Source organism: Capricornis sumatraensis, chromosome 8 (genome assembly GCF_032405125.1).
Source record: "Capricornis sumatraensis isolate serow.1 chromosome 8, serow.2, whole genome shotgun sequence".
NCBI classification, from domain to species: Eukaryota; Metazoa; Chordata; class Mammalia; order Artiodactyla; family Bovidae; genus Capricornis; species Capricornis sumatraensis.
The window spans coordinates 110,772,109-110,792,280 of NC_091076.1; the positions used below are offsets into that span (position 1 = coordinate 110,772,109).

Sequence of the window (20,172 nt, forward strand, 5' to 3'; positions counted from 1 at the left end):
CAGTTCAGCTGGGGCTTGAGGGTTTTTTTTTGGCTTTTGTTGTTGTGGTTGCTGTCATGCCCGACTGTTTGTGACCCCATGGACTGCAGCACGCCCCGGCTTCCATCCTCCACTATCTCCTGGAGTTTTCTCATATTCATGTCCATTGAGTCGATGATGCCATCCAGCCATCTCGTCCTCTGTCGCCCCCTTCTCCTCCTGCCCTCAATCTTTCCCAGCATCAGGGTCTTTTCCAGTGGGTCGGCTCTTGGCATCAGGTGGCCAAAGCTTTGGAGCTCCATCTTCAGCCTCAGCCTTTTCAGTGAATGTTTAGGGTGGGTTTCCTTTGCGAGGGTGCCCTGGGTGACCCCGGCCCCTGTAGGCGAATCACATCTTCTAGGAGGCGTGCTCCTGGTTCTCGTGGCGTTGAGTGAGCCTTGAAATGCAAGACCCAGTGCATCAGCCCAGCTCAAGCCTCTGTGTGCCAGCTCACCACTGCCAGTCACAAGGTGGAGACTGGTGTCAAGTAGCGGCATCCAGGAGCTCGGTGGTACCAAGGTTGCACTCATCCTGAAAAATCCAGCCAGCTTTGGTCTCCAGAGAGAATGTTCTATACAAGGAGTTTACAAAATTTACTCTGTCTCTCTTTCTACTCAGATAGGAAAGTGTTTCTGTCTAATGGGAAGCTCAGGTGCGCAGGGTCGTCTTTGTTCCTGAAGCGGAAATGGGGTATTGGATATCATTTAAGGTAACGTATTCTGGATGTCGTTGTTGTTGATAAGACTGTATCCACATGAGGGGTGATCATATTGTAATTCCTTAGAACTGTAAGAAAAGTCAGCTTCATTTGGGGAGGGGATTGATTTACAATAGACACTACAAAATATCTTGTTAACATTTTCTTATTGGTTACACCTTGGTTTTAAGCATGCAAATTTCTAAAAATGTCTGTATCTTTCGATACAACATTTTTGGCAATTTTTATATAGGAAAAATCTGCAGCTGTGTCCCCCTAAAAGCAGTCGATCATTTTTAATAAAACGGTTTGTTCTAAAAGTCTAAAATTGTACTCCAAATCCACTTCATAGAATGTCAGAACCGGTTACTGATGTTAGCAGGATATGCCTATAATATATACAGACTGTTTAACCAAAAACTGTCTTTTTGTGAGCAGTCATATTGGAGAAGAACTTGAAGGACTCATGCCTCTTTTGAAAATTTAGTTTACACAGGAATGAAAGGTGCAATACAGAGAGAATCACCTCCCTCATCACACAGCACATCTCAGACGCCAAGTTGACAGCGGAAAGTGAAGAAAAGCTTGTGTATACTTTGCCCTTGGAGAGAACAGACAGGTTTCCAGGTAACAGGCTGTGTGACCACATAGAATACAGCCACGGCCCACGACGATGCGGACTGCCTCTTCCGCGGTTCTCCAAGTCGTGCTCTGAAGCTTCTACATTAAAGAGTGCTTAAGTACTCTCCCTCCCATTTCTAATGTAATGAAGTGTGTTACCTGGACATGGTTTGATGAGGGAGCAACTAAGTTTCCCTTAATGTAGCCACTGAGAAACGGGTTTGCGTGCTTCATCAGCATTAAACGAAGCTTCGACATATATCTTTTCTGAAACGGCAGAAACCTTTCATTTCTGTTTGAGATTTAGGCTCAGTAAACCTTATTTTTAGAACATTTACAAGCAGGTCTATAGTTTCTTGGTAAATTATAATTTTAATTATGAATGTAAGATACTGATTATAAAAAAAATTTGGAAAGTACAAAGAGGAAAATTCAGTTTATTCCGTGCCTCCTGAATTTTTATTTTGAAGCTTTTTGAGTTTTTAAATAGACGTACAGATACAAACACACACATGGCCATAGAGATGGAGATTTTGAAGTTTATGAAGCTATAATAGAGAAGTAAAATAACAAAAATGATCTCAAGGATGAGAGAACCCCTAATGGGGAAGTTTCCTTGAGTTGCTGGCATCTCTAATGTGAAATTATTTTCAGATTTATCTATCCTGAGTAATTGTTAGAAATTAGTATTTTAGTGTACTCTTTACCAATAATAATTGCATTGTTTTGTTACTTTGCTTTTTAGATCTTTGCAGAGACCTTGAAAACTCTTCTGACCAGGGCATAATGAATTTTGGTGTTTCCATGACAACTCTAACCGAAGTATTCTTGAACCTAAAAGGCAGATCAGCAATCGATGAGCCAGGTATAAAAATGTGTGTCTAGCAGGAAATTAAGGAAAAAGAAAATGACCATGTGTTAATTCATATTTATAGATTTTTCTGTCGAATTCTAACTAGAAGGTGAATTAGGCATAAAGGGGGCCATCCACCTTTTAAGGTATCGTACATGTTTTACAGTAACGTCGTCAGGCTTGGGGCCAGACCCGTCTCCTTGTGACACAGTGTGCCTCCCCTGTCGGATCTAACCTCTTCCCTCTGCAGTGCCCACCGCCTTCCCTCGGGAGCTCTCTGCTAACGTCCTAAATCCAAGTTTTGTCTCTTTCTTGGCATTCCCTGCAAGAATGTTCTTTTGTTTAGCTAACCAACTCATTCTAATTAACATATTCATGGAAGATAATTAAATAAGATGTTATCTTCCCTTACTTTATAGTAATAATAACAATTTGAAGAATTTAAAAGCCTCCTATGTGCCAGCCATAGTGCTCAACTGTTGGATTCTGTTGGTATTCTTTTTTTAAACCTGATTTTATTTTTATTCTTTAAAAGTATGTATTTATCTGTGGCTGCACTGGGTCTTCGGTGCTGTGTGTGGGCTTTCTCTAGTGGCGAGAGGGGCCTGCTCTCCAGCTGTGGGGCACGGGCTTCTCCTTGTGGCGGCTTCTCTTGTTGCAAAGCGTGGGCTCTGGGGCGCACAGGCTTAGTTGCCCCAAAGCTTGTGGGATCTTCTCGGATTGGGGATTGAACCCGTGTCCTCTGCATTCCAAGGCAGATTCTTAATCATTGGACCACCTGGGAAACCCAAGATTCTGTTGTTCTTAATCCCCATAAATGATTTTATTTCTATTATGACATAGGTGAGAAAGTGAGATTTACACATTTGAGCGATTAGCCGCAATCATACAGCTCATGTGTGGCATGGGTGGGACTCAAACAGGGGGTCTTCATGGACTTTCTCTTAACCCCACGGTGTCTTGAAAAAGTCACTGAATGTCAACTGTTGGTGATAAACTGATCCTCTGGAGGAGACAAAGGAGGGAGGAGAATTTTTAGGAAATTCGGCTGCAGAAATTTATCATGGTGTTTTTGCGTAAGACTCGCTCTGCAAAAATCCCTCAGTGAAGAGCTTTCGCTGCAGATACAGATGAAGCCATGCTTCTCTGGACGCCTAAACCATGCCCGCAGACTGACTCACTCCCGCACCGAAACCGCACCCAGGACGTTGTTTAAAGGGAAGACTTGAATGTAAACGTTACGGCTGTCAGCAGCCGATGTGTTACAAGTGTTGTTTCCAATAGTCTAGCGTCATTTCTCAAAGTTTCTAAAGAGAAACTGGAAGTAAAGTAACCTCTTGTAACAGTTTATCACATGCTTCCAGATCCCCGTGTCGGGGCCCCGGCGGGAATCGTCGTGACCCCCGACCCTGGAGCGGAGTCTGACGTCCCTCAGGCTCTTCGTTCCCTTCCTGGAGTGAAAACGGCCGCCAGCTCCGCAGCTCTGTGGAGGCGCCAGGTCTGTGCGGTGGCGAGACTCCGCTTCTTAAAGTTGCGGAACGAGAGGAAGATCTTCCTGTCCTTGTGAGTAGCTCACTTTCTGTCTTGTTATTTTTATAGCATTTATTCACTCACGCTCGTCGGCGTGCGGTCCCAGCTGCAGGGCGCGGCCGCTCCCTGTGGCCTGCTGGCCACTCTCCTGCTGTAGTGCTCGGGTTTAGTTGCTCCAAGGCACGTGGGATCTTAGTTCCCCGACCTGGGATTGACCCCGCGCCCTCTGCATTGGAAGGTTGGTTCTTAATCACTGCACCACCAGGGAAGTCCTTATCAGACTCTTCGAGACTCTTTCGTCCACATGTGCGTAAAAGGTCCCCATGTCCAGAAAATAAGGCTACTGATTTCTTCGTTCATGTGATCGGTTTCTCTTGAGTACCTGCAGTAATGTCCTGCAGGAGTAAACACCACTGAAAAGGCCTTGAGACGGACGATCTTGCCAGGGAGAAAAGCGCCGATCAAGTAACTACCCAGTGCCCGTGCTGCTTGCTCAGGGCACGGCAGAGCTTTACTGCAGCCTGTGAACCGTTCTACGGTTGTTCTACATGCTTTGACTGAGTAAGATCTGTGCCCTTCTGGTAGTGCTTACCTTCTGATTGGGGGAAAAGGTAAAAAATGAGAAATATAGAAACTAAATACATTCTATAATAGTTTATGCAAAGCAGAGTAGACCAAGAAGCTGGGGAGGGAGTTAGGGTTCATTCTCAGCAGGTGGGTCAGTGTGGGTCTCATTGGAATGATCACCTTTGAGCCAAGAGTAGAGAATGGGAAGGGGTAGCAGACAAGCGGTGGAGGCTGACGGCTCAGAACCCAAAGCATCTGTTTCATTTGGCAGAAGGGAAGTCCTTCAGGTTTTACGAAGAGAAAGCCTGGAAGCAGATAGCGCTTGTGCGGTGCTCGACCACAGAGGGAGTTTCTGCTGTTCTTTCTACGACCAGTAGCTGAAGGGAGACTGCAGTCAGGAGGAAATTTCATTATTTCTTTATGAAGAGAGAGAGACCATGGTGATGGGTGATGACGGGAATGAGCCAGAAGCAGGGGCGTCCCGGAGGAGGGAGGAAAGATGAACTCGGTGTGGGAGGTCCCGGGAGCGGGGTGGGGCAGGTTCAGAGGAGCGCTGAGGCCCGGCCCGTGATGTGAGCCGAGACGTCGCCCGTGGTACCAGAGGGCTGGAACGGGACCTCGGGCCCGTCCTCGGGTCTGTCTTCTTTGTCGTTGGTAAGACCGGAGGGGAATCCTCTCGGGTGGACTTCGTTGTTCTTTCTCTCGGAGCTGCGAGGCTGGTAGAGTTGAGGTCTGATAGGAAGGGGATTGTTGAAGAGTGGATGCACATACTTGCTAGCGAATCAGGAAGACGGCTTGGAGTGTTTCCCTCGCGGCTGGTGGAGTGAGTTCTAGGATCTGAAGCTGGTGTATTCAGTGTTGCATCTAGTTTCATCAAGGTTAAGATAGATGTCAAGTAACAGCGGACAGAAGGTCAGGTTTCACTTGAAATCCTGCTCGTGGCACACTTGAAGCCGCAGTGTGAAGCGCGGCTCCTTGCCCTTCGGAACCCCCGAGACGGGCCCTCTGAGTCCATCACACTTTTCTAAATCGGATAAATCGTTATTATGTTGAGTTGGTTCATAGAGCTTTTCAGGTCTACTGTTAATATATCCTACTTTTCCGTCTATTCTATTCATTTTTGAGAGTTTTAATACTGCAACCCCAGCTAAAAATCTTAGTTTATCTAGCTAAAAAATAACCGCAATGTATAATGAACTATGGATGACTTTGTATTTCCCAAGTCTCCTGTAAATGTGGTGTCAGACTTTTATAATTTAAAAAATAAAAGTGAAAGAAGAAAAGGATGAAGCAACAAGAGTCAAGAGGTGTTTGAAAAGCACCCTGCAGGTAGGCTGTCTGAGGTCCCGTAGACTCTTCCACGCGTCCTGGTCAGCCAGCACGCCCGCGGAGGAACCCTCGGGACCTCACCTCCGCTGGCCCTCCGACCCCCTCGGACACCTGGCAACGTGATAGGAATCATGCAAAAATGTGGGCCCACTTTCAGATTAATCCCACTCTGGGTTTCATTTTGTGCAACTAAGTGGCATATCTGAGTGTTGAATTTCCGCAGGTTGGCCTTTAAAGAGCATGACTGTGACTTCATCAGAGGGAACATGCTTTAGACCCACGGTTTCGTTTTCTTTGGCTTAGGTTAGTGGTGTTCGGAATTGCTTTAATCCCCACTGTCTGCGAGAGGATCGTGTTTTCTGTGCTTTTCCGTGATCATTGCTGGGAGTTCTCACCCGGAATGTACTTCCTTTCTCTGGAACAGCTGCCTCAAGCTCCTCTGACCGATCTGTTGATCATCAACAACACAGGTGAGAAGCAGGCCTTCAGTGTGTCTCAGTGTTTGTTTGGCTGTGCCATGCAGCTCGGGGGCTCTTGGTTCCCTGACTAGGGATTGAACCCACGCCTTCAGCAGTGAGAGCGTGGAGTCCAAGCCACTGGCCCACCAAGGAGGTCCGTAGCCTTCACTTGTCGCTATCAAAGAACTTTGAGGAGCGCGAGGTTGAGAGGCAGACAAACCTGTCTTGACAACAACGTGAGGGGCGAGAGCAGTGCTTGTCTAGCCTGCCTCATCTCGAGGTGGAGGAAGCTGAAGGACTTGTTTTCGAATCAAGAGGAATAACGGAAGAATGGAGACTACCAGGCTCGCTTGATTCCGGGCCGGTCTCGTGACTTGGTCACCAGGGCTGTAAGCATTGTTCCAGGGTCCCCTGGCCAGCGATTGCGTCACCAGAGCAAGCACGTCTGGGTCCTGAAGGGGGATTCTATGTGTATTCTTTGTAACTACAGACCCTGCGGAGTTCTGGAAAGTCTGTCCAGTTCACTAATAAAAAGTTTTATTTCCGTGAGAATCACAGATTTCTCAGGAAATAACTAAGAATTGCAAGAGCAATGCACACTTCCTGGAGAGGGTCGAGAGCCTAGGCTGGAGTCTGAGGTCCCGGCGGCAGAGTGCGCTTGCGCAGGCTGGGAGCGTGAGTGGGGGCCTCTGCCAGGTCCGGTGCGCCGTTCCTCCGCAGAAGAGGACCCTGCTGTCTCAGCTTCGACGCTGACCTTCCTGCTCGTGCGCTGCCTTCTTCAGGATCCAGTATTGAAGACGTTGTGCAGTCCCTGAAGCGTCAGGATCTCGTTTTGGAAGTAGATGATGCTAGAAACCGAAATGGCTCAGATGACCCTTCCTACAATGGAGCCATCATCGTGTCTGGTGGCCACAAGGTACGTTTGCTTCCATGTACTTTTTTAAAAAGATTGTCAAACCAAATTTTATTTTTAAATAGATTTTATTTTAAGTGGGAAGGAAGGAAGATCTGCTTCTGTTTACCACTAAGTACATTTGCCTAAGAGACATACATATTCAACAATTCAAATTATAATTCCAAGGGAAATAATCTATCTGAATATTTTTTTTTTTTGCTTCCATGTACTTTTTATCATGCGTGGCTTTTTGCCACATCCAAGTACTTGTGAATCATAGAAAAGCAGCTCAATTATTCTATAATCAATATAACTTGATCACTGCTTTGCCGCTTTTAGAAGAAGGTATGAAATTTTAATCCTCTACAGGGCACGTTTTCCACCTTCTTTAATTCTTAAAAGGATCGTTTTAAATCAATAATAATTATTATTAATAAAATTGTTTAAAATTATTTTATTCATTATAAAAGCAAAGTGTCTTTTGGGACACCATGGATGAACCTGGAGGACATTATGGTAAGTGAAATAAACCAAACAGAAAAAGACAAATACTGCATGGTACCGCCTAGAAGTGGAATCTTAAAAAATAAAAAAGACCGTCAAGCTCATAGAACAGAGATTAGAAGTTGGTGGCTAGGGGCAGGTGGGAGAATAGGAGGGTGTTGGTAAAAGGGTACCGACTTTTAGCTATAGGATAAATAATATCCGATGCTTTAATGTGAGTTTGTGACTGTAGTTGGTAACAGTGTATGGTGTAATTAAAATTTGCTAAAGGAAGAATTTAACTGTTTTATACACATATGAAGAATTTAAATGTTTATACACATATGAAATATACACACACACACACACACACACACACACACATATATACATATGCAGTATGGATGTGTTAGTTAACTTGATGGGAGGAATCCTTTCACAGTTATATGGATATCAGGTCACCATGATGTACACTTTATTTATTTATTGGCAGAACCGTGTGGCTTAAGGGATCTTAGCTCCCCGACCAGGGATTGAACCTGGGCCAGAGCCGGGAGAGCACCAAGTTCTAACCACCAGACCACCAGGGAACTCCCACTGCGACGCACACTTCAAGTGTCTTAAATAACTCCAGTTTTATTTGCCAATTACACCTCAATAAGGCTTCCTTGATAGCTCAGCTGGTAAAGAATCTGCCTGCAAAGCGGGAGGCCTGGGCTCGATTCGTGAGTTGGGAAGATCCCCTGGAGGAGGGAATGGCTACCCTCTCCAGTATTGTGTCCTGGAGAATCCCATGGACTCTATAGTCCATGGGGTCACAAAGAGTCGGACATAACTGAGCGACTTTCTCTATACCACAGTAAAGCAGAAAAAAAGCAACACTGTTTAATAGATTAATTCAAACATTACTGAAGTATGTAACATAGAAGGTAAAATTCTCTTCATAATTCCATTCGTTTTTCTGTATTATATTTATGTTAATGCATTTAGTAATTATCTTCTAAACTCTTTTCCTTTATAAAAACACAACTCACCATATCTAGAATGATCTCACGTTCAGAAACATATTTTCTAAATCAAAATCATAGTAGGCAAGTCCTACGGCTTTCCTTGTCACCTAGAATCTGGATCTTTGACATCTTTCCATGTTCGTGAATGTCCATTTATTTCACGTATAGAATAAGTCACTTGAATTACAAAAATAAGGCATTGTTGTACCAATTCCAGTAGGGAGAAGTGTCAAGGAAAAGCTAATTGTCTCCTTCTTATCCTAACTCCAACCCGATAGTTTACAGACTCTGCAATAAGGAGATTTACTCCAAGAATTTAGAGCGTATATTTGCATGCCTTTTTTTTTTTTTTTTAAAGGATTACAGATTTTCAGTTGCATGCAATACCAAGAGGATGAACTGTTTTCCTGTTCTCATTGGGATTGTTAGCAATGCCCTGCTTGGAATCTTTAATGTCACGGAGCTTATTAAGACGGAGAGAAGCACGTTTCCGCCCGTAAGTAGAGGGGTAACTTCCGTGAGAGGCAGGGCAGCCGGGAGGAAGGGGCAGGGGTGCCAGAGCCTGTACCTGAGCGTGCAGCCTGCTCCCTGCGAGCCCGCCTGCTTCCTGGGCCTCTCCTCTAAGAGCGGGATGTCCTCACACCTCCTGTACATGAAGCTGTGAGGGTTGCGTGAATTTATTAGGTGCCTGCAACACAGCCTGGCATCTACCGTCTTCATTCATTCTGCAAGTATTTCTTGAGTATCTGCCACGACCTGGTGCTTCTAAATGCGGGAGAGACAACATACATAGCACAGGGGAAAAAAAAAATTGCACCTTAGGGAGTTGCGTTCTGTAAGGGGAGAGCAAGCATTCCATACATGCTTGCCATTGTTCTGGAAGATAAAGAGGCTTTCAGCTCACTTAATGTTTAGCTTCATTACCATTTTTATAATTTTAATGGAAACACGTAAATGGATAATAGAATTCTAGGGAGTCGAGTGTTCCCTACTGTTTTCGCCCCTTTGTGTGGCTCTGGTTTTCCATTCTTTTACCGCACTTAATACACTGTCAACTCGTGTTTCACCACTGGCCGCACTCTTGCCATCTAAAATGGTGTCTGGTTAGAAATTACAGCCAGCTCCCTAAGACACAGAACCTGAAAGAGCCAGGATCCTGAAGGACATGGAAACATTTGAAATGACAGAGAACTGTCAAAGGATCGTATTAGTAATTTGGGCTTTCTTTGGTTCATAGTCTGGAATAGCTTTTTACACTTCTTAGGTACCCAATACATATATTCTGAAATTAATGCATGAACAGATTTTCTTGGAAAACCTACAACACCCAGAGAAGCCTCCAACCCCAATCCTTAATCTTCTGTCAGATTTCCCTGGAGGAATTTACTGAGCATTTCATAGCTGCTGATTAAAGCAAGTGTGGAATGTATGGTCCAACCCTGAAATTATGATTCTTTGTACAGTTTCAGTGTTCTCTCTGTCACTTTGTATATTACAGTGTCCTTTGGGGTCTTGGTTGTTTTATCTTCTATATCTTGTGGAGTGCAGCGTAACTTTTGATCGCACATGATTTTAATAACCACTTCTGAGCCTTCACATGTTTCCTAACAGAAGTGTTTGATTGTGGAGGGTATGGCGCTAGTGGTAAAGAACCTTCCTGCCGGTGCAGGAGACGTAAAAGACACAGGTTCGATTCCTGCCTCGGGCAGATCCCCTGGAGGAGGAAACGGCAATCCACGCCAGTATTCCTGCCTGGAGAATCCCATGGACAGAGGAGCCTGGCGGGCTACAGCCCATGGGGTCGTACAAGAGTCGGACACAACTGAAACGACTTAGTCCTCACGCACCAGATACAAATATGCAAGAGAAACTGTTGTCTGTCTTCTTAACACAGGCGTACAAAATTCAGATTTTAAATTTCTTTTCAAACCATGCAGTTCCTGGGAGTGGAACCTGCCTTTACGGGTAACAAGCGTGTTTGCTCTTTGTTTGCTTCCTAAATCAGGTATATCCTTCCATTTGGACGTTTTCACCCTTTCCCTAAATGTATTTGAGCCTTGTGTTTGACTGTGATTGATAACAAGCGCAGTAACTTATGGATGTGTTTGGAGCTTGCAGGATGACCCAAGATGGGCAATCGGCCTTTTGGATTTTCTTTTGCTGCTCGTCGTAAACTGCCTTTCTCCTTACGTTGGGATGAGCAGCATCGGCGATTACAAAGTAAGAGGCTGGGTGAGGGGAGGGGGCGCATGGAGGGTGGGCAGAGGTGGAGAGATGATTCTCTCTGACTTCAGCAAACTGGAATTTTATTGTCCCAGACACACAAGCTAGCCCTTCAAGAAAAATGTTTACCCGTGAATTGTATTACTCTAATCCAAGTATGCGTTTTATTAAATGGTTCATCGTGATGTCAAAGAGGTGAGAAAGTTCATGACTGACCACAGGAAAGTAACCTTGGTTTTAAAGGGACTCAGCCTAGGGACTTTGCTGGTGGTCCAGTGGCTAAGACTGTGCACTCCCAATATAGGGGACCCAGGTTTGATCCCTGATCAGGGAACTGGATCCCACATGATGGAACTAAGAGCTCGCATGCTGCAACCAAGACCCAGCATGGCCAAACACACACACATCTCTAACAAGGGAATCACTTCACATCAGCTTCAGAGGTGAAATGTGCTACTTTTCGACTGTGTGTAGTTAATCTACCATTCTAAAGGGAATTTTTTAGTGTGAAATATAAGATATGTCACATTTCCTGATTTTTTCCACTCCATTCTTGTAAAGGGGGCTTTGAATCGGCTCTGGGCACGGGTCAGACGCTTCCTGCAGGGCCAGTGGTGACCCCATCCTCCCGCCCCAGTGGGATGGCAGGGATTTTGGAAAATGCTCTTTCTGGCCACGTGCCATCTGTGCCCAGTCATGCCTGACTATTGCGACCCCACGGACTGTGGTCTGCTGTGGTCCTCGGTCCAGGGGGTTTCCCAGGCAAGCACACTGGAGCGGGCTGTCATTCCTCCTCCGAGGGATCTTCCCCATCCAGGGACCGAACCTGCATCTCTGCAAGGCAGGTGGATTCTTTACCACTAGCAGCACCTGGGAGACACACTGTTTTCTTTGGGATAGTATTAGTGTTTTAGTTGCCCTGTGGCCTGCTTCCCAAACCCAGGCTTTAGCAAATTCCTGAAGGTCAGATTTGCTATATAAAAGAACATAGACTTTTCACACACAAAAAGTAGCTGCTGCGGCATACTCCTTCTAAAATTTACTAAAATTTAACATTTTCACAGAAACAAAATACCTCTTCTACTCAAGATCTCAGCCTCACCCGTGTCCCTTCTGTTTCTTCACCAGCAAAAAGCCCAGTCTCAGCTATGGGTCTCAGGCCTCTGTCCTTCAGCGTACTGGTGTGGACAGGCCCTGGTGGACGTCCCATTTTATTTTGGAATTGTTGTTTCAGTACATTTAATGTACTACATATTTTTGGAATCCTCAATTGTACTAGAATTCCTGTTTGCTCTGGTAAGTGATCATGTTCCCCCAAACTCCCCAAATACAATAATAGAATCAAAACAAAACAATTCATGTTCGTTAACACTTTGTCCTTAACAAAAGGCATGTGCAAGGAAATTGCCTTTGACACCTCTGGGACCTGGGATCCGATCCTCTGCCCGCCCCCTCCCCGTCCGTGGCCCCGTCTCTGACCTTGCTGTTCACCCTGTGTGCTCAGGTGATTTGTGTGGCTGGCTGTGCAGCGTGTCTCACACTCCTCGCATACGTGATTTCATTCCTCTTTCCCACGGGAAGGAAAAACAACGGCTTTTGGGCTCTCAGCTTTTTTCTTGTAAGTACCTGAAAATGCACACGCATGCGTGTTTATGTGACGTTTTCCTGAAGTTCCTTTTCTAACAGGGGAGAGTTAGGCATAAATACCTAGAAGGAAGCAAAACTGCTTCTTTCCCACTTTGGTCATTGTTTGGCCATGTTCGTGGTTTAAGGTTTTCAGTTCATTTTCCTCTTCTTCTTGTGTGTGTGTGGTTTTTTTTTTTTTCTGTTCTCAAAAGTTTCTCTTTGGCACTTCTGTTTCTTTGGAAAGAGATGAAACAGCTATAGAAATCCTGACATGTCCTGGCTGAAAGGCTGGATCACTGGGGTCAATTCCCTCATTTGATAGAGTGGGAAAAACTTTAAAGGATTAGACCTGAGCCCAAGTTTCTCAACTCAGGGAGTTTCCTCCTGAATAATTAATTCTCTTTATTAAAAAAAAAAATTTGTGCTAGGTGGCCATATTGATGAATGACATAAGCAAACAGGTAAACAGAGAAAAGTTTTATTAAGAAATAAGATTATCTGCCACGTCGGGCATATTCTGCTCCGCCTCCTTCCCCAGGCCTTGCTGGCATCTCGAGCAGGCCAGCACGCCTTTCTGACTTTCGGATAGTAACACAGTCTTGTTTCCTTCTTTAAGATTTGCTTTAAGTACTAAAGAAGGCCAGTCGAGTCCAAAACGTAACTTTAATCTTACGAACAATGAAAATTTCCTTCTCCAGCTCCATTTCAGGCATGCTGTTAGTCTGAGGCCCCTTGGTGAGAAAAGGAAAGATGTTCTCTCCTTTCTCTCTTTCTTGTGGACTCGCCTTTCTCCTGTCTGTTTTGGGGATGTGGTGGAGGGATTGGGGTCAGGAGATCAAGGTCTTGCTTCTCTAAGGCTGTGAGAGCTACGCTGTGGTCGCTGTGGGTGGTATCCAAAGATCGGGCTTACTGTGGGCAGAAATGTCACAAACGCAACCAGTTCGAGAATTGATGGCAACAGTAGACATCCTAAAGGTGATGAAGTTGCTTCCGAGCTTCTAAATCTCGTCCCTGTATACCTGTAATTCTGAGCCAGGGTTGTTGGTGGTTGTGATAGTTTGATTGGTGGTTGAATGTCATAGCAGGGTAACATCTCCTCAACCGTTGGAATCGGTCTTGATCTAATTTTTTCCCTCATGCATCCCAATAGAAAGGTAGATTTGTTGGTCTTACTCCCTAATTAACGTTGCCGTGTATGTTTTAGACTATTTTATTGGGTATGTTTAACTCTGGAGACTTTATGTAGTGATCCTGTTTATTCTAACGGTGGCTTTATGACCAAAAACCATTCGACTGTGTCTGAATTATCTTTAATCTTTGGCTGATTTTTAAAACCTCAGTTTTGCTTTCCAGAACTCTGCTTCTGTTTCAAATTTCCTGAACTGCTTCTCACAGCCTTTTGTTACTAGTTTGTGGGGTTTTTTTTAATTTCACGTGCAATTTACGTGTACATTTAATTGAAATATTTGTATTTGTGGTTTGATAATTCTAGTAGCTAAAGTCTTCAGATAGTTTTAATCTGTATTTTTTCCCCTTCTGGACTCACACTTAGTGGACTGTTGCCTCATATGTTCGATTTTTTTTTAACCAAGAGTTCATATTTGGTTGACCTTTAAGTATGGAATCCTAGGGCTTCCCTGGAGACTCAGATGGTAAAGAATCCGCTTGCAAGGCAGGAGATGTGGGTTCAGTCCCTGGGTCGGGAAGATCCCCTGGAGAAGGGAATGGCTTCCCACCCTTCAGTATACTTGCCTGGGAAGTGCCATGGACAGAGATTGTACCTGTTGTTGCTTGTTGGAAGGAAGAGTTAATGGAAGGATTATTTTAATTTTTCTAATGGGTTAGAAACGATGGATGAGCTAATTTGTATAGTAAGATAAAAAGAAAGGGGCCTTTCCAGTGATTAAGAATTTGCCTTGTGACGCAGAGGACATGAGTTCAATCCCTGGTCCAGGAACTAACATCCCCTAAGCCACAGAGCAACTCAGCCTGTGCAGCTCAGCTAGAGAGTCCCTCAGCCTAAGACCCGATGCAGCCAAATAAATGATTCTTTAAATAAAAAAAGGTAAAAGAAAGGGATGGAGAGGAGGAGGTAGGGAGGTGAAAGATGAGTTCTCTTCCTGCACTCTTAGATTAGAGAGCTTGGCTGCAGGTCTCCGTGGGACTGAAGATGCGCTGACACGTCTCGCTAAAGCAGCGCCTCTCATAACTATGACGGTGTGGCCAGGGGACCTCTGAGCAGGTTCTGATTAAGGCCCTAAAATACGCTGATGAACCCTCAGATTGTTTCCGTTCATATTGCTTTTTCTATGAGAAGATATTTCTTGTGCTTGTGGAGAGAACACTTTAAAGAGCTTTTTTTACATTCTATGATCAGTTTCATACACTTGGAATCTTGGCACCTGACGCACTGCAGGCTGGCCCATCGGCTGGATGTATGGACAGCTGACTCGCTCCAGGGCTCCTCATTTTTTTTAAACTTCCGTTGCTGTTCAGCTGCTCAGTCGTGTCCGACTCTTTGTGACCCCATGGACTGCAGCACACCAGCCTTGCCTGTGCTTCACTATGTCCTGGAGTTTGTTCAAACTCACGTCCATCAAGTCGATGATGCCATCCAACCATCTCATCCTCTGTCGCCCCCTTCTCCTCCTGACCTCAATCTTTCCCAGCACCAGGGTCTTTTCCAATGAGTCAGCTCTTCGCATCAGGTGGCCAGAGTATTGGGGCTTCAGCTTTAGCATCAGTCCTTCCAATGCATATTCAGGGTTGATTTTCTTTAGGGTTGACTGGTTGGATCTCCTTGCAGTCCAAGGGACTCTCAAGAATCTTCTCCAACACCACGATTCAAAAGCATCAATTCTTTAGCGCTCAGCCTTCTTTATGGTCCCACTGTCACATCTGTATATGACTACTGGAAAAACCATACCTTTGACTATACAAACCTTTGTTGGCAAAATGATGTCTCTGCTTTTAAATGTGCTGTCTAGGTTTGTCATAATTTTCTTCCAAGGAGCAGGTGTCCTTTAATTTCATGGCTGCAGTCACCATCCACAGCGGTTTTGGAGCCCAAGAAAATAAAGTCTGTCACTGTTTGAATTTTTTCCCCATCTATTTGCCATGAAGCGATGGGACCGGGGGCCGTGGTCTTCGTTTTCTGAATGCTGAGTGTTAAGCCAGCTTTTTCATTGTCCTCTTTCACCTTTGCAGCCAGTGCAGGTTTGATGCATGAAGCGGGGCCCCCAAACCAGTGCTCTGGGAGAACCCAGAGGGGTAGGATGGGGAGGAGGGGTCGGGATTGAGGATGCGGGGACACACGCACACCTGTGGCCGATTCATGTTGGTGTGCGGCAGGAACCGTCGCAACACGGTGAAGCAGGTGCCCTTCTATTAAATTAAAAAAAGAAGAGGCTCTTCAGTTCCTCTTCACTTTCTGCCGTAAGGTGGTGTCATCTGCATATCTGAGGTTATTGATACTTCTCCTGGCAATCTTGATTCCAGCTTGTGCTTCATCCAGCCCAGCATTTCGCATGATGTACTCTGCATGTAAGTTAAATAAGCGGGGTGACAACGTGTGGCCTTGACGTACTCCTTTTGCAATTTGGAACCAGTTCATTGTTCCATGTCGGGTTCTAACTGTTGCTTCTTGGCCTGAATACAGGCTTGTCAGAAGGCAAGTGAGTTGATCTGGTATTCCCATCTCTTTAAGAATTTTCCATAGTTTGTGGTGATCCACACAGTCTAAGGATTTAGTGTAGTCAGTGTAACAGAAATAGATGTTTTTCTGAAATTCTCTTCCTTTTTCTACAATCCAACAGATGTTGGTAATTTGATCTCTGGTTCCCCATCTTGTACATCTGGAAGCTCTCAGTTCGTGTACTGTTAGAAGCCTAGCTTGAAGTATTTTGAGGATTACCTTGCTTATCATGTGAAATGAGTGCAGTTGTGAGGTAGTTTGAATTCCTTGGCATTGCCTTTCTTTGGGATTAGAATGAAAACTGACCTTTTCCAGTCCTGTGGCCACTGCTGAGTTTCCCAAATTTGCTGGCATATTGCATGCAGCACTTAGCAGCAGCATCTTTCAGGATTTGAAACAGCTCAGCTGGAATTCCATCACTTCCACTAGCTTTGTTTGTAGTAATGCTTCCTAAGGCCCACTTGACTTCGCACTCCAGCATGTCTGGCTCTAGCTGAGTGATGACACCACTGTGGTTGTCCAGGTCATTAAGACCTTTTTTGACCACCTCTTCTTAATATCTTCTGCTTCTATTAGGCCCACAGCGTTTCTATCCTTTATTGTACCCATCTTTGCGTGAAATGTTCCCTTGGTATCTCTAATTTTTAAAAAATATTTATTTATTTTGCCATGCCAAGTCTTCATTTCAGTTCAGTCACTTAGTTGTGTCCAACTCTTGCCACCCCATGAATCACAGCACACCAGGCCTCCCTGTCCATCACCAACTCCTGGAGTTTTCTCAAACCCATGTCCATCGAGTCAGTGATGCCATCCAGCCATCTCATCCTCTGGCATTGCCTTCTCCTCCTGCCCTCAATCTCTCCCAGCATCAGGGTCTTTTCCAGTGAGTCAGCTCTTTGCATCAGGTGGCCAAAGTATTGGAGTTTCAACTTCAACATCAGTCCTTCCAATGAACACCCAGGACTGATCTCCTTTAGGATGGACTGGTTGGATCTCCTTGCAGTCCAAGGGACTCTCAAGAGTCTTCGCCAACACCACAGTTCAATTCTTCAGCACTCAGCTTTCTTCACAGTCCAACTCTCACATCCATACATGACCACTGGAAAAACCATAGCCTTGACTAGACAGACCTTTGTTGGCAAAGTAATGTCTCTGCTTTTCAATATGTTATCTAGGTTGGTCATAACTTTCCTTCCAAGGAGTAAACATCTTAATTTCATGGCTGCAGTCACCACCTGCAGTGATTTTGGAGCCCCCTCAAATAAAGTCAGTCACTGTTTCCACTGTTTCCCCATCTATTTGAAGTGATGGGACTGGATGCCATGATCTTAGTTTTCTGAATGTTGAGCTTTAAGCTGACTTTTTCACTCTCCTCTTTCACTTTCATCAAGAGGCTCTTTAGTTCTTCTTCACTTTCTGCCACAAGCGTGGTATCCTCTGCATATCTGAGGTGATTGATATTTCTCCCGGCAATCTTGATTCCAGCTTGTGCTTCCTCCAGCCCAGCGTTTCGCATGATGTACTCTGCATAGAAGTTAAATAAGCAGGGTGACAATATACAGCCTTGACGTAGTCCTTTTCTTATTTGGAACCAGTCTGTTGTTCCATGTCCAGTTCTAACTGTTGCTTCCTGACCTGCATGCAGGTGTCTCAGGAGGCAGGTCGGGTGGTCTGGTCTTCTGTCTCTTCCAGAATCTTCCACAGAGGTGCATGGTACCTTCAGTCTTCTTCAGCCTGCAGAATCTTGCTTTGCAATCTGTGGGATCTGGTTCCTGGGCCAGGGATGGAACCTGGGCCCCCTGCATTTGCGAGCAGAGTCTTAACATTTCCAGGGAAGTCCAATCTCTTCTTAAAAAAGTATGGAGGCTTATAAAAGAATTTAGGCTCTGGAGTCAGACAGCCCAGGTTTGGATTCTAAATCTGGCACTAAATAGATACTGGGTGAAGTTAACTTCAGGTTTTTGAGGTTTAGTTCTCTGAGCTCAGAGAATATGCATATAAAGTGGCAGCACTTTGCAGGGTTGGGGCTGAGTCTCTCCAAGAGCATTCGCTGTCACAGTGCTGGTGAGTTGCTCATCAAAGTCCTTGGTAAATAGTATTCAGTGGATGCTAAGAGAAGTTTCTATTCCCTTCTTTATTCTTTTGTTATTCCTAAAACTATGGTACTACATATACCATTCGACAAGAAGTTAATTGTATGCTAGTGCTGAAAGCATATAAGGATTTATGTTCATAAAATAAAATAATGTTATTCCCCCTCTTAAATTGTTGCTGCCTATCCCTACCAGATAGTGCAGCGCCTTTTAGATGTTTCAGACTTTAATTGTAATCATGTATTTCAATTGTAATGACACTTTGATGCTTCTTAAAGGGGCAGTCTTCTCAATGTTGTTGTACATAAGGTGAAAATTGAAAACAGGAATATCTTTCCAGGAAAATAGATTACTTATAGAAAACATCTTACATTAAATATGACTGAGCAAATTATGTCTGTGGATTTTTTCCCTTTAGATCTCATTCTTCATGCTCATCCTCCTGGGACTAACTCGTTCTGAAAATATTATAATTTTATGTATAATTTTAATACCTTCGTGCACTTCAGTCTTTTTTCTTGCCCGAATGATAGAGGTAAGCAGTCTTACCTACTGTATTTTTCACCTTGACCAGGTAGCTCGTTAATTAAATCCTTTCCGATAGGGGAGCAGGGACGTTTAATAAAATTTTAGAAATTATTCAATTGCTGGTAAATTCTGAAAAGAAGACGCGAAAATTGTATGAAATTAAAAGCTGCACAGACCCTGAACCCATTATTCACACCCGGAAGGAAGCAGGTAAATCCATTAAGAAACACAACAGGAAACCCAGCTGTGGTTTATGAATCCCAAGGGGGGATTGTAAGAAAGGATCGTGTTTTTCCCACTGTTACAGAACTCTCTCTCCTCACCATGACGTGGAGGGTCCCCGTTTCAATTTTGATTAATATCTGAAATTATTTTTGTGCTTGGCTCTCCCTTTCCCTACTGCAGGGAAGACGTGCTGTTTTATGCTTTGCACAACCAAGTCTCGGTAGATTGCTTTAGGGGTGAGTGGTTGGTGCAGGAAGGAAAGCAAGATACTATTAGGAACTTCTGGGAGAATCCAAGGACCACTGAGAATTCTGGGGACGTGATAGCAAATCTTACGTACTTCACGTTTGTATGTTTAGTCACTTCCACTGAAAAGAAATTTGTGAATCCCTGCTGCACAGAATTGGGGCTTCCCAGGTGGCACTAGTGGTAAAGACCTCGCCTGCTCATGCAGGAGGCATAAGAGATGCGGATTTGATCCCTGGGTCAGGAAGATCCCCTGGAGGAGGGCATGGCAATCCACTCCAGCATTCTTGCCTGGAAAACCCCATGGACAGAGGAGCCTGGCAGGCTACAGTCCATGGGGGTCACACAGAGTCAGAGACAACTGAAGTGACTCAGCACGCATGCACTCACGCAGTACACAGAGTCCGAATACAGAAAGTACTGGAGATTATAACCAAGGAAGGGCGTCACCTCCCGACAGATTTCAGTGTCATAGAACAAGTCTTGTCCCAATTCACGGAGCATTCCCTCGTGTGCTGTGAAACAGCAGGTCATATGATACAGGTGTATTTAAGATAAGAACGTCATATCCATGATGCAGAGAAATCTCATGCAGCCCTTGTTTTTCTTCAACAGCTGTCCTCTATGTATCACAGAAGGTCCGAAAGTCAGGACTCTGAGAAAAGTGCAGTTGATGAAATCATGCTCCTAGCAGTCTTCATAGTAAGAAAATATTTCTATCTGAACACATACTGCATCGGGTTTATAGCCACATGATGCACTTGCTCGTATTCAAAGAACGGCAGATTGAAATACTCCCCCAAACACCTGCTCCTGCTCTTTCTGCGGGCCTCCCTGGTGGCGCGCTGGTAAGGAATCTGCCTGCCAAGGCAGCAGTCGACCCGCTCCGGGATTCTTGCCTGGGAACTCCCATGGACAGACAGAGGAGCCTGGCGGGCTGCAGCCCACAGGGTGGCAAAGGGTCAGCCAGGGCTGAGCACGCGCGCCTCACGCGCCACTGTTGCTGTGTCGCTGTCAGCTTCCCCTTGGGTGTCTGTTAACATTCACTTTATTTAGGCGCTTCCGCGTTGGATGCC

At 44.9% G+C, this 20,172-nt stretch overlaps 1 protein-coding gene across 1 annotated transcript in view; it reads left to right on the forward strand.

Annotated features, from left to right (window-relative positions):
- ABCA10 (ATP binding cassette subfamily A member 10) overlaps window positions 1-20,172 on the forward strand; it is a 48,571-nt gene that overhangs the window by 17,947 nt on the left and 10,452 nt on the right. The window contains exons 14-25 of the mRNA XM_068976296.1: window positions 637-727; window positions 1,203-1,342; window positions 2,082-2,201; window positions 3,554-3,752; window positions 5,919-6,085; window positions 6,856-6,989; window positions 8,820-8,957; window positions 10,580-10,681; window positions 11,813-11,980; window positions 12,189-12,302; window positions 18,516-18,632; window positions 19,712-19,798. Coding sequence (XP_068832397.1) covers window positions 637-727; window positions 1,203-1,342; window positions 2,082-2,201; window positions 3,554-3,752; window positions 5,919-6,085; window positions 6,856-6,989; window positions 8,820-8,957; window positions 10,580-10,681; window positions 11,813-11,980; window positions 12,189-12,302; window positions 18,516-18,632; window positions 19,712-19,798 — 1,577 coding nt within the window. The remainder of the gene's footprint in view (window positions 1-636; window positions 728-1,202; window positions 1,343-2,081; window positions 2,202-3,553; window positions 3,753-5,918; window positions 6,086-6,855; window positions 6,990-8,819; window positions 8,958-10,579; window positions 10,682-11,812; window positions 11,981-12,188; window positions 12,303-18,515; window positions 18,633-19,711; window positions 19,799-20,172) is intronic.